General features: G+C 50.2%; 1 protein-coding gene across 1 annotated transcript in view; it reads left to right on the top strand.

The window, feature by feature from the left end:
* The window catches only part of LOC139825774 (dynein axonemal heavy chain 9-like), a 38,174-nt gene extending 24,657 nt beyond the window's left edge, over nt 1-13,517 (top strand). The window contains exons 14-24 of the mRNA XM_071799951.1: nt 1,190-1,342; nt 2,554-2,679; nt 3,311-3,550; nt 4,641-4,801; nt 5,834-5,990; nt 7,391-7,495; nt 10,145-10,302; nt 10,607-10,745; nt 11,950-12,237; nt 12,713-12,923; nt 13,020-13,517. Coding sequence (XP_071656052.1) covers nt 1,190-1,342; nt 2,554-2,679; nt 3,311-3,550; nt 4,641-4,801; nt 5,834-5,990; nt 7,391-7,495; nt 10,145-10,302; nt 10,607-10,745; nt 11,950-12,237; nt 12,713-12,923; nt 13,020-13,354 — 2,073 coding nt within the window. The 3' untranslated portion in view covers nt 13,355-13,517. The remainder of the gene's footprint in view (nt 1-1,189; nt 1,343-2,553; nt 2,680-3,310; nt 3,551-4,640; nt 4,802-5,833; nt 5,991-7,390; nt 7,496-10,144; nt 10,303-10,606; nt 10,746-11,949; nt 12,238-12,712; nt 12,924-13,019) is intronic.
* Nucleotides 13,518-16,565: the final 3,048 nt, after the last annotated feature.

Genomic DNA, 16,565 nt, shown 5'->3' with positions numbered 1-16,565 from the left:
TCAGTCTCCTCTTCTCCAGCTCCAGAGCCCCAGCTCCCTCAGCCTTTCCTCACACGGGAGATGCTCCACTCCCTTCAGCATCTTGGTGGCTGCGCTGGACTCTCTGCAGCAGTTCCCTGTCCTTCTGGAACTGAGGGGCCACAACTGGTCACAATATTCCAGGTGTGGTCTCCCCAGGGCAGAGCAGAGGGGCAGGAGAACCTCTCTGACCTACTGACCACCCCCTTCTAACCCACCCCAGGTACCATTGGCCTTCCTGGCCACAAGGGCCCAGTGCTGGCTCATGGTCACCCTGCTGTCCCCAGGACCCCCAGGTCCCTTTCCCTCATTTCTCATCTCCCCTATGGGAGTTTTTCTACCTCTCTGCTGTAATTGAGAGAGGCAGCTCCTGTCTGGGACTGCTTTGGGAGCTTCCCCTTTCTGTGGGGACGTCAATCCTAGGAGAATCTCACCTTCATTGGCGTGGGGCGCGCAGTGATGCAGTTGTGTGTTACGCAGTGGTCTGGAAGAAGTGCTGGTGACCTGCTCAGCTCCCAGCAGGCAGATGCTGATGTTGAGAGCCCACAGCATCTCCCTGTTGGCTTTGCAGACTCAGATGGAGGTGAACAGGAGAGAACTGAATTATTCTTTTCTTTCTGGAAGAGTGCTTTTGGTGAACATGGTTGTTCTATAGGAGGTCTGGGCTGTTTATCATAGGTCTTAGGCAGAAATAAAGATCTTTCTTCTCCATGAAAGAGAATTTAGGATATTTCACTAGCACAAAATCAGTTTCTAGTAGTGGAAAAACAGGAAAGTTCATAGTGAAGAAAACTCCACGTTGTGCTGAGAATAGGATGAGGTGGAGAAATGGCTACAGACTTCTCATCACTACATGTAGGGAAATTTGGGGTAGGAGTCATGAGGTGTTTCAATGTTTTCTATGCTTTTGCTCTGTATGGAAGATTTCCCAATGGAGAAACATGATTTATTAAGGCATGTCTGTTTTCTAAATTACGTAGAAATAGGTGGAAGTATTACAAGAGACAGCAAGAGGCTTTTGTTGGCAGTATGTTGGCCACATTTGAGAAGATGTGGTGCTACCTAAATATCCAAGATATTTTGTTAACATGATTTTGCTTGTGACATGTATAGTGATCTTCATTCCGCTCGTCCTATCTCGGTTGCTTTATTTACACAACCCGTTTTGCAGGTGCAACGTCATCTTTCCAAACTCTTTGACAGCTTGGCCAGGATGAAATTCCAGCTGGACTCTGAGCAAAAGCCAACCAAGGTTGGCCTGGGAATGTACAGTAGAGAGGAGGAGTACGTCAGCTTCAGCGAGCCCTGTGACTGCAGTGGGCAGGTGAGAGGGAAGTCCTTGTCTATCAGAACTGTCCGGTGGAGTCTGCTCCCCTGCCCCTCGTGTGAGATCCCTTGCCAAGACGTCATAGAGCTTCACTGCTCTCCCCTGGTGCATGAGAAAAGCTGGAAGAGGTGGTGATTTAGTACCTCCTTACACCACAACCTTTCGTGTCACTCTGGATAGGTCCTCACTAAGGGGGGACGTGGATGTCGCAGTCCACTGTGAGAGAAAGAGCTGTGCCATTTTTCTGACTAGGTTTTTAATTTGATTTTTTCTAAGACCTTTTGAAGGTTAGTCTTAAAGCTTGCTACAAATATCCTCGGTGAGGGAGGGGATGCAGACTGAAAAGAGACTAAGCTATTCCATAGTACCTCTGCACGGGTGTGTTTGGCAGGAGAAGGCCTTTTACCTGTTTCTCAAGTCTTCATTATTTCATACCACGAGTGAAAGTATGAAATGTAAGAATCAAGCTGCTGCTCAGCTTATCTATCCTGGTAGTTTCACCTTTCTGCACGGTCTATTACAGGAAGCTAAAGTACGTAATACCGGCTACTGAGCTCCCCAGCAATGGAGCTTGCTGCGTTCAGTCTGTCTTCTTGTTGAGGGCTTTGCCTGTGAAATATGAAATTCAGCAGGAATTGTGTTCCCAAGTTTGGCAGCATCTTTCTTCTGCTGCTGGCAGACTGCCCACATCCCACCAGGGATTCTGTCATGGCCTGGAGGTGGAACACACCTGACCAAATTATTCATTGACGGAGTTCATTTTGGTTCCTCCTGTAGCTAGAGTTCAAGAAAAAAATCTGTCTTCTGTTCTTGGTGTCTGGAAGTAGATGCTAATCCTACAGTACCAGAATTAGCCAAATCTACCCAGTCTGAAGGAGGCTGTGAGGTTTGGTTAACTCATAGAATGTCCTGAGCTGGAAGGGACCCACCAGGATCATGGAGTCCAAGTCCTGTCCCTGCAGTGACAACCCCACAGGTCACCCCGTGTGTCTGAGGACGTTGCCCAGTCTCTCCTTGAACACTGTCAGGTTGGGGCTGTGACACCTCCCTGGGAGCCTGTTCAGTGTCCAGCACCTCTGGGTGAAGAACCTTTCCCTCATGTCCAGTCTAAAGAGAACTGAGATGCTTGCCTCATTTCCTATCTTCACTAATTACCAAAGGCACTTAAGAAGAGCAAATGTGTTACTGGGATTTAATCTCTTTTCCAGGTTGAAGTCTGGCTCAGTCATGTACTAGACAGCATGAGGGCTACTGTGAGAGATGAGATGACAGAAGCCGTCATGGCTTATGAGGAAAAACCAAGGGAACAATGGCTCTTTGACTATCCTGCCCAGGTATCTGCCACTGCTTCTTATCACCACTCGGGCTGGCTCGTGGAAAGGTAGCTCTTGGGTTCCCCATCAGTCCTGCCCTTCCCTTCTTTCAGCAGCTGTGGACAGGCATGTTTCTGGCCTCCACCTTGCTATCCAGGAGAGAGGGAGGATGAGTTGTCCTTTATCCTGGCGGTCTCCTGATGGAGTTTTCAGGCTGAGCTCCATGCTCTGGTTGGGGCTCTTGGTTGGGTGACAGAGCCCAGGGGCTTGGGCAGTGCAGTCTGTACAGCCAGAGCAGTGAGAGGTGCAGCAGGAAGGCAAAGTGGTGAGGCCTGATAAGAGTGAAGAGCCCCTCAGATGCACCTCTGACAACCTCGTGGTCTCCAACTCTTCCTCCTCTGCTGTGTCAGGCATGTGAAAGGTGCTGATTTACTTATAACTAGCTGCTAAATGTGTCTATCACTGATATGGTGTTTTAAATGAATGTCATGGAGCAGATCCTTGTTGTACTGTCTGCTGTGACTACTGTATGAAAAAATACTTAATTTCATGTCACGGATGTTTCATCCTTGATCTCCCTGTGGATCCGACACTCTTGAACATAAGGAAGCTTTGGTATTTTCCCTGATACTGAACCAGCCTATTTCCCTAGGTGGCGCTTTGCTGCACCCAGATCTGGTGGACAACCGAGGTTGGGATTGCCTTTGCCAGGGTGGAGGAAGGCTACGAGAATGCGATGAAGGAATATCACAAGAAGCAAGTGACCCAGCTGAACACCCTCGTTACCATGCTGATCGGGCAGCTCTCCAAGGGCGACAGACAGAAAATCATGACCATTTGCACCATCGACGTGCATGCTCGGGATGTGGTGGCAAAGATGATAGCACAGAAGGTTGGTGTTGGCAGTTCAGCACAGTTCTGTGGGTGCTGGAGAGGGGGCTTCAGGGGGCCCAACCACTGGCCATTCAGATCACTGCCGGTCTCAGTGGGAGACGTATGACTAAATTTATTTCTACAATGTTTGTAGTAAGTGTGCAGAAAGCCCCTGTAAGCCTGCAGAGCTGTGCTGTGTCATGGCCCTGCAACACCAACTTGTAGTTGCTGCAGATTCACACCAGGAGTGAGAGCGCGGCACTGCGTCCTGGTGCCAAGACATGTGCTGGTGGATGATGGTGGTGTGTTGGGAGGCTGCTGGACTCAGTCTCAGTTTTGACTTTAGAAAGTAAGAAAAAGCATTCAAGCTTTGTTCTTTGTAGCGTCCTTTGTCTGGTGTGGGGCCACAGGGACTTATGTGGGACTCCCTTCTCCTGCAACACCTCTCCCACACTACTCCCCTGTCCCTGACACCATGCCAAGTGTTTAGCCTTGCAGGTGGGTGGGAAGATGCCCTGAATGTATTGGGTTGTGGCTCTTCCCTCATCTGTGTCATCTCAGAGGCAGCCAGGCTGCTCACGGGGTTTCTGTCTTCAAGGCTCAGCTGGGCTCAGTGGTGCCTCGGTCCAGCCTGGGGTGAAGTGATGCATCTGGACCTGCCTGCTGGTTGTGCAGAGAGCGCTGGCCATGCCTGTCTTTGTCCACCTGTCCCCAGTCTGTTTCCTTGGTGCTGTCTGCAACCTCTTCCTTGTCTAGATGGCCTCTGCTCCTTCTCTCACTCTGGTTGCGTTATGAGACCTTCTTCATGACTTGCTGCTTCTTAAATCTATTCAGGAGTCTTTTTGTAAGGCTCTTTCTCTTGGCCATTAATTTTTTCCTCTCCCACCAATGTGGTCACTAATTTGGTTCCTCCCCTTTACTGATGGGAGATGGGGAGGTGACATTTCTCACCGCATTGCAAGGAGGCGGCCTTCCTCACCACACCTGCCTTGCAGTGAGGACCAGTCATCCCCCATGAAAATTTTATAGCAGTCGCTATTTTGGCCCCCGAGCTGCATGTGTCTGGCATCCCCGGCCTTCCTGTGATGGTGTTTGTGGGTGTGTTGCAGGTGGACAATGCCCAGGCCTTCATTTGGCTGTCACAGCTCCGGCACAGATGGTCAGATGAGGAACGGCACTGCTTTGCCAACATCTGTGACGCCCAGTTCCTGTACTCCTATGAATACCTTGGCAATACCCCTCGGCTTGTGATCACTCTGCTGACCGACAGGTAAGTCCCTGGGACACAATGTCATAGCTGGGCTTTGCCACACAGGTAGAGAGAGAGATGCCAACCAAAGATGGATTTAGTTCAGACACCTGTATCCCTCTTGTTCTGTCTCCATGTCCCAGCACTCCAGTGGTCGAGCTCTAACTCTTATCTGGTTTTTGGTGGTACCCTCTGGGGAATTTGTACATCAGATCCCTGGGTGGGATTCAGCTCACACATTAAAACACTTGTGGGTGTCTTCCTGTGCACAAGATGTCCACAGTCCATAAAGCTGGTGAGTCTAGAGAGCTTTCATCCCATCTTGAAGCAGACATCTACCTGGTTGCCTCAGTGGGGACACCTAGGGTTACTTGAGATACTCTGTGTTGTCCCACCTGGCTTCCAGCTGCCAATCCAGAAGTGTAAAAGTCTCCTATGGACCCCTTGTCATATCTCTCCACCCTATGTGACATTTCAGCAACCAAGAGCATCTCAGGTGGCTCTAGTCACCTGTGTTAGTCAGCTGCGTCAAGCCCCCAGGTATCATCAGGTTTTGTTGGCTATATTGACTACACCTCTGTGGCTTATACAGGTAGTATAGATACTCACATGTGGACACCACCCCAGTGTCCATCATCAACATGATGGAGAAACTTTGGGACTTGCTGCAGCTTTGAGTTGGGTTCACTCATAGGCCACCTGAGCAGGTTTCTGTCAGTGACAGGTCTTCCAGAAAAGCTGTCCTTTTCTCATACTGCCTGAGATGTGCCCAATATCCATGAGTTGTATGAGGATCCAGAGAGAACACAAGCTGGACATGAAGAGGTTTGGGCAGACCTTGGTGGAAGATGAGTATCTCTTGGAGAAAACAGAGCTGAGCAGAGGTGGTAATTAATGCCAAGAAGGCTTTCAGCTCAGACATGACCCCTGCTCACGTACAGCTTTTCAGAGGAGAGGCTCTGCTGAGTGCAATGCTCTAGTGCTATTGCCCTGCAGCCCACAGTTGACCTGTTGGACATATTTCCTTTTTTCATTCATCATTCACTGTGACAGATGTTACATCACCCTGACCCAGTCACTGCACCTGACCATGAGCGGAGCACCTGCAGGCCCTGCGGGCACTGGCAAGACGGAGACTACGAAAGATTTGGGGCGAGCCCTGGGCATCATGGTGTACGTGTTTAACTGCTCCGAGCAGATGGACTACAAGGTATGGCTCCCACCTCGGCTGCAGTGCGGTCACATGGGGCTGGGGATGCTCAGGGCCCGAGCAAACCTGAAGGATGAGAGTAATCCAATGGTACCTGGGGTGCATTAGGAGAGGTATGACCAGCAGGTCAAGGGAGGTTGTTCCTTCCGCTCTGCTCTGCCCTGGTGATGCCACATCTGGAGTTGTGTCCAGTTCTGGGCTCCCCAGTTTAAGAAGGAATAACTGCACAGAGTCCAGCGGTGGCTACAAAGATGCTGAGGGGTCTGGAGCTTCTTTCTTGTGAGGAGAGACTGAGAGAGCTGGAGCTGTTGAGCTGGAGAAGAGAAGCTGAGAGGGATCTGATCAATGGGATCAATATCTCAGGTGGGTGTCAGAGGATGGACCAGACTCTGTTCAGTGGTGCCCAACGCCAGGGTGAGGGACAACGGGCACAGACTGAAACACAGGAGGCTCCATCTGAACATGAGCAGAAACTTGTTTGCTGGGAGGTGCCAGAGCCTGGCCCAGGCTGCCCAGAGCGGGTGTGGAGTCTCCTTCTGTGAGACATTGAAACCCGCCTGGACCCACCTGTGTGATCTGCTCTGTGACCCTGCGTGAGCAGGGCTTGGACTGGGGGATCTGCAGAGGTCCCTTCAGCCCCACCAGGCTGGGATTCTGTGATCACCTCTCTCCAAATCCCTGCTACACTCCTTTAAGCTGAATGCCTTTTCCTTCTCCTCCCGTTCCTTCTCTAAGATTTGCACAAGGTTCTTCAGGAGGCAGAGACCCGAACTATCTTCTCTGCCTCATTATGCATTTCCCTTCCTTTCTGGAGTTAGATTTCATGTGTAATTCTTCAAAAATGTTGGTCTGTTCAGTTGAGACCAAGGCTGTGCTGATAGTTGGACCCTGGTCGTTTCTTCTCGGCGTGCTCGCGACCTGGCAGCCCCTGGCACGGGGAGGGACCTGTCCTGGTTTTCTCAGGATCCTCTCCCAGAATAAACCCAAAACATAGTGAACCTTCAGCCGCTACAGAGCACTGAATCATTAGGCTGAGTCTTGCTCTCTGCCAGTCTGGCACGGTACAGTGATTTTGGTAGCCTCGGATCATATTTCATTTAGCTTGTGGGCTCTCCCAGGAAACGGGACCATCAGTAATTCAGCACAAGTGACCTTTAAATGAAACTGGTGCACAGATATATCGAGAAAGTGCAATTAGCAGATGAAGTGGCAAGCTGCGCAGAGCTGTAAATATTATAATTGAGTTGTGCCTGCTGTTTCCATGCACTTTTCTAAATACCCACAATAGACTGTAAATTGCTATAAATAAACAGGCTGGGAAATAAAATCAATTTTTTGCTGGAGTTGATTCCATTTATGATTTCACTCTTGTAATCTTTGTTTTTGTTTTGTTTTTCCAGTCGTGTGGGAATATTTACAAAGGCCTTTCCCAGACGGGAGCCTGGGGCTGTTTTGATGAATTTAACAGGATCTCAGTTGAGGTCCTTTCTGTGGTTGCTGTACAGGTGAGTGGAGAAACACTCATAAATAAATACAAACAGAGCAGAGCCATTCTGCAGTCTTTGGAGCAAGGGTAAAAATGGCAATTGCATATTGCCGGTTTCAGTTCTGTGTATAGGCAGGTGTGGGATTAGATCTCAAGATTAATCACATGAATATCACAGCACTGCCAAGATGTCGCAGTTACGTGCTGCAAAGATATTTGTCACTTTTCTTGCCCCAGTTACAGCATTTGTGCCAAGACAATTCTTTGTAGCATCTTTTCCCAGACCACTACGCACCATGGCTCTGTACCTGTTCCTCCTCAGGAAAGCACTCGTGTCATTAATCTGCTGTGAGATAATTGCAGCACATCGTTTCAAGACAGAGAAGCTGCCTTGACTTGCGGCTGCTCAGTCTGCAATGTAGGGAATAATTTTCACAGAGGGGAAGAGGGGTGTTTGGGGCAGATCCGCTGGACTTCTGGGGGTTCCTTATCACCCCTGGTCAGGCACAGGTTGTGTGTCATACTCAGGAAATGGGAATACATTCAGGATTAATTTTCTTAACCTGTCTCCAAAACTATATGGCTGTGGATTTAGTTCTGGTGTCTGTAACGACAGCTCTGCCAAGTGGCTTTGGAAGGTATTCCTGGCCAACTGGCACCATTCCTTGGAGGAATGTGTGCAGCCCCGTGGTGCTCCCAAAAGCCAGTGTCAGCTGGTGACACTCGGGAGCTGGAATCTGGGGCAGATCTGCGGCCCTTGCTGACGCGCTTGCCCAGGGTACCCTGACACCGTGGGATTAAACCTGGGACAGAGCTATTGGAGCGGTGCCCAGCTGGGCATGGGTGTTTCCCCTGGCGAATGGTTTCTCATCTCCTCTGTAGTTCAGCTGCTCAGTGCATTGTGTTGGTGAGTCTCGTGTGAAGCGCAGCAGCATCCCTGGAGAAGGGCTGGAAGGGAGACTGGCCTCCCCATCGTGCCAGAAAGTCCTGTGCTCTCGTGCTTATATATATAATCTGTCACTTCGCGTCCTCCTTCCCCTCCTCTTACCAGCCCATGAGGAAACCTGGCATTATTTTATACAGGGGAAGCCTTGGGGGGCTTCAGTGCAGAAAACTGAGGTGCCAAAGTGCCCAAGTTCTTCAGGATCCAACTGTCAGCTGAGTGCGTGTTTTAGGATCCTAATATCTGATTGAGGTGCTGAATTGTTCCTGGACTCCCTTTTGGGCTCAGTGTTATAGAAAGATATAAAGCTCAGAAGTTTCTACACTTCTGTAAATGTTTCGGTCAAAGACATTGTTCTTAACCCCTCCATGAACTCCTCATTCTTCTCATCTGTTTCACTCATAATTGGTACCTTATGTGGCATCCCAGAGAAGCCCCAGGCAGGTACAAGAGTTTATGTATCATTCCCTCTCAATTTCTCTTCCGTCAGGTCCTAGTTTAAAGTTGTCATTGAAAAAAAGTCTTTGAGGATCTTGAAATAAAAAGGGAAGCTGAACAAAAGAAGCCCAGGAATGACTCAACTGCTGATGGTTCCCTCGCTCCTGGCTGGAGCGTGGCAGCTGAAGAAAGCGGCACGGCCGTCATTCCGTCATGGTGTCTCCTGGCTGCTATTAGGAGTGTTACCATGGCGATGTTTAATTGGCTGTCTTACTCATGCAGCTGATGTCGATATGGTTCCTTACAGGGAAAAATTCGATTAATTGCTTTACTTTGAGATGGCAAACAGTAGTGAGGTTAGAGCCGTGAATAGAGAGAGATTTGCCCCTCGCTGAGGTGCTGTTTGCAGAGAGGTGAACTCCTCGGAAGGAGAGGAATGAGCAGAACAAAGCTGCAATCAGGCAAATATAAAAAACAATATAATATTAGTGAGTGAAGGTGTTAGGAGAGGTTTTACAGCTTCTGCCTTCTGGTTTTGGTTTTAAATCAAACATCTGATGTCCCAAAATCTTTAAAAGTGATATCAAGTGGTCAGTTTACAACTGAGCTGAGGCCAAGCTTATTGGGAGGTGCTACCCCTTCTCTGGGCCTGGTCAGGGAACAGAGCAGGCACAGGAGGGTTTTGGGATGTCCTGAAGAGCAACGCTGTGTGGGGAGAGGTGAGATGGGTAAAGGGAATAATGGGCCCATATTGTGATAGACTTTGGGGAGTGCGTTTGGGTGTTGGCTATGTTGTGGATACCTGTACTGCCCTGTGTCTCTCTCACACATCAGACCTCTGCTGGGCTGGCTGGTTCAGAGGTGGTGGAGCCTTTGGTGGTGTTTTTGCTGTGAGATGTGCTGAGCAGTGTCCCACAGGTGATGTCAAAAGCCAAGGTGAATGCAGGCAGTGCTGGGGACATTTCCCGCTCCTGAGTTGCTCTTCCTGACCCACGTTCATCATTGTCTCATGGAGCAAAGGTGTGAAGTCTTGCAACTCCTTTGCATTTTGACTTTCCACTCTCTTCAGCTCTTTTTTCTGCTTTGCCAGAGTTTGACTGAGATGGGAAATTGATATTGCCATGCTGATGTACTCCAAACAGTGTATAAAGCTTTATGCTGCCGGTAAAAAATAAAACAGTGATTAGCCCCATTTGTCACGAGGCCAAGAGTAACGAAGGAAGCACCGTTGTCTGATGTGTTTTTCATCAGTGAACGCTGATACTATAGTACTGTCTTGATTTCTAGGTGAAGAGCGTGCAGGATGCAATACGGGAGAAGAAGAAATCCTTCCATTTTCTTGGAGAAGACATCAACTTAGTACCATCAGTAGGCATTTTCATCACCATGAACCCTGGTTACGCAGGGCGAACAGAGCTACCTGAGAATTTAAAAGCTCTCTTCAGGTGAGCCCAGGTCAGGGTTTGTGACCTGGCAGAAACTGTCTTTTGGAACATCCAGGCTCGACCTCATGTCCTTGGGGAATTCACTTGCATAGGGCATTCGCAGGTAGTTTAAGCCTTGCACAACAGGCCTGGGTCTGGGCACGCACAGGCAGGGCAAAGGAGCTCTGTCCCTTGTCGTGGGGAAGGCAGAGGGTGACCTGGCTCGTAAAAGAAGGCCTAGAAGATGAAGCTGCAAATGCGCTGCCTATAAGACCTGTAGTCAAGAAATACTTGTTCTGCAATGCCTCCTCACCTGTCATTTTAGGCCGTGTGCGATGGTTGTGCCAGACTTTGAGCTGATCTGTGAAATTATGTTGGTGGCTGAGGGATTCATCGAGGCCCGGGTGTTAGCCAGGAAGTTCATTACTCTCTACCAACTCTGCAAAGAGCTCCTGTCCAAGCAGGTGAGCCTGATTCTGTGGCTGAGTGGTATGATGAATCTCCAAAATCAGCAGAAACATGGCACTGTGCTGCTCAGCTCCATGGCTAACGTTTCACAGCTTTTATTTAATGGCTGCATTTGCACTGGCTGCTGGGGGAGGAGAGGGTTGGTGATCATCGGAGCAATAAAATTTTCAGACTGCTGTACTGGAGCATCTGCAGGGACAAAAGCATTTGACCAGCTGCATTAATGGGAGACCTTTCAGTGAGTTTAAATGACACCATGTTTGGGGTAGTATTCAGTGACCTTTTGCTTTCCAGTCTCTTCCTATTGATTCTCCTGCCTGCAAAGGGTTTATGGTGTCCCTCTCTGAGTTCAGCCTTAGGCTGGTTCCAGGTCTTGTTAGAGTTACTGTCAGTGCAAAGCAAATCAGATTTTTCCTTGTCATTATTTGTGTAGATCGAAGCTGGGTCCAGAGGAGACCTGAATCAGGATTCCTGATGATACAAACCTGATCTTGGCTGTGCCAGCATGAGGCTGGGTGGGATATGCTCTGTCGCAGAAACTTGGTGCTGTGCCTTGAGGGGCCTGGTGGAAGCCATGGCCTCCCACACAGAGCAGTCAGCTGTCGAGCTGTGCTCTGGAGGGTGTTAACAGGACAGAAATATGAACAGTTGTTTGTTGGCTTGAGAGTTCTTCTCATGCCGTTTTGTGGTACTTTTTCAGCAATGTCTTTACTGACCCCTTATTCCTGGACCTCCTCTGAGACCAAACAGGCTTGTCATCTTGTGATGGGCAGGGTGGAGAAACTTGGGTCTTTGGGGCCTCATAATGGACTCACAAGCCTTTCACCTTGGTGGCTCCTGCAGATGCAGGGGGCTGGCTGGCCTTGCTATAGGTGCTTTATGATTTAGGTGAAACAAATTGCTTTGGTCTCTGGAGTGCAAATCCTGCTGCTGTCTTACTGCCAACTGTGAGCCCATGTGATGGTCTGAACAGCTGAATTATTTGACTCTTTAATACTGTCCCTGACGGGAATCTCACCTACTGAGATGGAAACCAGGTCACTCAGGCTGGAGAAGGTCTCTGGCCACAATGCAAATAACAGATTTAGATGTATTTTCATTGCTTACTAGTCTGGCAGTTTGGGAATGGTGGTTCTTCACCCTACATGGTACTGTCTAAGCATAAACTCATGCCTCTTTTTTTTTCTTCCTCTGGTGTAGGATCACTACGACTGGGGCTTGCGTGCCATTAAGTCAGTGCTGGTTGTTGCTGGCTCCCTCAAGCGAGATGACCCAGAGCGACCCGAAGACCAGGTTCTGATGCGCTCTCTTCGTGACTTCAACATCCCCAAGATTGTGACGGATGATGTGCCGGTGTTTATGGGGCTGATTGGGGATCTATTCCCTGCACTGGATGTGCCTCGGAAGCGTGACCTGAATTTTGAGTCGTTTGTGAGGCAGGCTGTGCTGGACCTCCGGCTGCAGGCTGAGGACAACTTTGTGCTCAAAGTAAGACCAAGAGATCTTCTGCTACACCCACATCGCCATCAAATCATTTGGGTTTTCTCAAACAGCTTTGCTTCTACAAAGAGAGCTCTGCACAGCATTGTCCTTGCAGGCAGATCTCGCTGGAGGGCAGTCAGCTGTGCTGGGTCTGAGGCAGCTGCACCTGCTCCTGAAGTCAGCACTGGATCAGTCTCTGGGCTTCCAAAGGGGCCAACTTTTGTAGGCTCATGAAAGTGTAGCCCCTGGAGAGCAGGGCCTCATCAGGTGGTGGTTGTCAAGTATAAACAGCGCTGAAAGTTTATCTGCAGGCTGAGGATTTCACCCATTGTGATTAGAGTGGCTGGACCAAACTCAATTGTCAAATCTGCTTGTGTCTCAGGGTCACGTCTTTCTAAAGAGGTGGCCCAGTGGGACCTATTTTATAGACCTGAACTTCAGTTTGGCATCTTTGTCTAAAATTTGGGAGTGTTTTTCTCAGGTGGTGCAGCTGGAGGAGTTGCTGACGGTCCGGCACTCTGTCTTCGTGGTGGGTAACGCAGGCACGGGCAAGTCTCAGGTGATGAGATCCCTGAACAGGACTTACCAGATAATGAAGCGACGTCCTGTCTGGACAGACCTCAACCCCAAGGCAGTCACCAATGATGAGCTCTTTGGCATCATTAACCCAGCAACAAGAGAATGGAAAGACGGTAAATGTCATTTCATGTCTGAAATATGTAGATAAAGACGGGTATTTTTAATGAATTTCCCGAGCAGCAGCAGGGTGACTGGTTCTTCATGTGCAGGTCTGGCCGCCATGGCCAGGGTGGATGGCTTCCTGGACTCCTTGATCAAGTTCGACAAGGAGAACATCCATGAGAACTGCCTCAAAGCCCTTCAGCCCTATTTACAGGATCCCAAGTTTAAACCCGAATTTGTGACCACCAAGTCCTTGGCGGCGGCCGGGCTCTGCTCCTGGGTGGTGAACATGGTGCGGTTCCACGCTGTGTTCTGCGAGGTGCAGCCCAAGCGGCAGGCTCTGAGCAGGGCCAACGCCGAGCTGGCGGCTGCCCAGGACAAGCTGGCCAGTATCAAGGCCAAGATTGCTGTAAGTGCTTGCCCTTCGGTGGGAGCAGTGTAAGGGAAAGGGAGCTGGGGGTCCTGGGGACAGCAGGGTGACCATGAGCCAGCACTGGGCCCTTGTGGCCAGGAAGGCCAATGGTACCTGGGGTGGGTTAGAAGGGGGTGGTCAGTAGGTCAGAGAGGTTCTCCTGCCCCTCTGCTCTGCCCTGGGGAGACCACACCTGGAATATTGTGTCCAGTGGTGGCCCCTCAGTTCCAGAAGGACAGGGAACTGCTGCAGAGAGTCCAGCGCAGCCACCAAGATGCTGAAGGGAGTGGAGCATCTCCCGTGTGAGGAAAGGCTGAGGGAGCTGGGGCTCTGGAGCTGGAGAAGAGGAGACTGAGGGGTGACTCATTCATGGGGATCAATATGGAAAGGGGCAGTGTCAGGAGGATGGAGCCAGGCTCTTCTGGGTGACAACCAGTGATAGGACAAGGGGCAATGGGTGCAAACTGGAACAGAGGAGGTTCCACTTAAATACGAGAAGAAACTTCTTCCTGGTGAGGGTGGCAGAGCCTGGCCCAGGCTGCCCAGGGAGGTTGTGGAGTCTCCTTCTCTGCAGACATTCAAACCCGCCTGGACCCCTTCCTGTGGAACCTCAGCTGGGTGTTCCTGCTCCATGGGGGGATTGCACTGGATGAGCTTTCCAGGTCCCTTCGACCCCTGACATTCTGGGATTCCGTGACTTGTCACACTGGTCACTGCCTGGGGAGAAATCCTCCACTTTGGAGCAAACTGCTTCTCTGTGCTCACGTGTGGAGTGGGAATCCAAAGATTTTTTTTTACTGCTGCTTTCTACATTTCATCTGTTCTTCGCCAGCCTTGCTTACACCTTGAAAGAAAGGCTAATTAATAATTCTTATTATTCCCACCTAGTTTTTCAAAACGTAATTTACCTCTACACCTGGGTCCTCAGGACACTCATTGTCTCAAACCAGTGTGTTCCTGGGGGGGAAGAGGAACCGGAGGCTCATTCAGAGCACTCATAGCATGTGCTGGGCTGGCTCCCTGCGCTCAGTCCCCGATGATGGGCGTTTTTTGCAGGATGACGACTGCTGAAGTACGAGGCTAAAAGTTTGTCCCTGCACAGCTCCCTGATGGCAAATCTTGTGCATCATCCTTATTTAGTTTTTTGCTAATTAAAAAAAAAAAAAGAAAAAAGGCAGCGCAGCAGGGACATCTTTACCCAGCCTGGCCTGGGATGTCTCCAGGGATGGTTCATCCACCACCTCTCTGGCCAAGCTGGGCCAGGCTCTCACCACCCTCAGGGCAACAATTTCTTCCTCATGTCCAGCCTGAATCTCCCTCCTTTAGTTTAAACCATCACCCCTTGTCCTATCGCAACAGGCCCTGCTCAAAAGTCTGTCCCCATCTTTCTTATCAACCCCATTGACGTATGAAAAGGCCACACTAAGGTCTCCCCGGAGCTTCTCTTCTCCAGCTGAACCCCCCAGCTCTCTCATCCTGTCCTCCCAGCAGAGCTGTTCCAGCCTCGGATCATTCCTGGGGCTCCTCTGGCCCCGCTCCAGCAGGTCCATGTGTGTCCTGTGCTGAGGACCCAGAGCTGGACCAGCCCTGCAGACAGCAAAAAAACCCCACAAAAAACCCAGACAAATAAGTCAATAAAATCAAAATACGTAAAAAATATTGACAAGTAAGTAAAAATATTGACTTATTTTGGAGCATGTGCCCCGAAACCTGCCTTTTCTTAACATGCTGTGGATCTGGCATCCTCCTTCATGAGTGAAGGATCCTGTGTGTCTGTGCCTTCGTACTGACACCACAGTGTGTGCAAAATCCCCTTTAAAAATCAACATGTGTTGTCAGCTGGGCTGACAGTTCTGTGTTGAAATATGCGGCTTTGAGATGTGCACTTAGAGAGGGGCAGCGCTGTTCCTGCAGCCCAGCTCGTGCGAGGACTCATCTGTTCCATCTTCGTTTTAGAAAATATATAGCTCTTTTGATGCCTCCTAGGCTTCTTAAAATGCTTACTACACTTTTTAACTAAAAATATTAAAGAAAAGGCTGCAGATTCCTCCAGTAGCCCCTTCCTGCTGCAGAGGTGGGCACAGCACCTGGAGCAGGGCTGGATTTAGAGCTATTTAGCCTCTAATTCTCCCATCTCAGATGTGAAATACGTGCAGGGTGTTGGGGAGAAGGATTTGGGGGTGCAGCATTTTGAAGTGCAGGGTTTGGAGGAGGGAGGTTTTGGGGGTGAAGGATTTGGTGGTGCTGTTTTTGGGAGTGCAGTGTTAAGGGCGTGGAGGATTAGTGGTGCAGGATTTGTGGGGTTCAGGATTTGGGGCTGCAGGGTATGGGAGGGAAGGATCTGGGGCTTCAGGATTTGGGGGTGCACTGTTGGGGGTGCAGGGTTTAGAAGTCAGGTCTAAGAGTGCAGAGTTTGGGGTGCAGGGGTTTGGGGGGAAATTTAAGGTTGCAGAGTGTGGGGTGCACAGGACTGGGGCACAGGATTTGGGGGTGCAGGGTTTCAGGGTTCAGGATTTGGAGGTGTGGAGTTTTGGGGTGCAGGGGATGGGGTGAAGGATTTGAGGCTGCAGGGTGGTGGGGGAAGGATTTGGGGGTGAGAGATTTGGGGTGCAGGATTTGGGGGTGCAGAGTTTTGGGAGGCAAGGATCTGGGGCTGCAGGATTTGGGGGTTCAGTGTTTAGGGCAGCACAATCTTGGGGTGCAGGGGTCTGCACTGAAGGGTTTGGTAGAGCAGGATACGCAGGACTTTCGGGTGAGGTTTGGGGGTGCAGGGTTCATGTGTTCAGGAACTGGGGGTGCAGGATTTGAGGGTGCAGGGCTCTGGGTGCAGAGTTTGGGAGTTCAGGGTTTGGGGTGCAGGGTTTTTGGCAGGAGGATCTGAGGGTGCAGGATCTGGGGGGCAGGATTTGGGGTTCAGCATTTTCAGTGCAGGTTTGGGGGGACTTGATTTTAGGGTGCTCGCTTTGGGCTGCAGGATCTGGGTGCAGGATTTAGGGTTCGGGGTTCAGGGATGCAGTGAAGTGCGGGATCTGGGGTGCTCGATTTTGGGGTGCAGAGTCTTGCAGGAAGGATCTGGGGGTGCAGGGTTTAGGGTGCAGAATTTGGGGGTGTAGGGTTTTAGGGAGAAAGGCTTGGGGGTGCAGGTCTAGGGGGGTAAAATTTGGGGGCAAAGGGTTTGAAGGAGCAGGATTTGGGGTGCAGGATTTGGGGCTGCAGGGTTTGGGCGTGCAGTGCTAAGGTG

This window comes from Patagioenas fasciata, chromosome 28 (assembly GCF_037038585.1).
Source record: "Patagioenas fasciata isolate bPatFas1 chromosome 28, bPatFas1.hap1, whole genome shotgun sequence".
Taxonomy (NCBI): domain Eukaryota; kingdom Metazoa; phylum Chordata; class Aves; order Columbiformes; family Columbidae; genus Patagioenas; species Patagioenas fasciata.
Note: the sequence above shows the minus strand (reverse complement) of the source record. Positions and strands in the feature narration are given on the sequence as shown.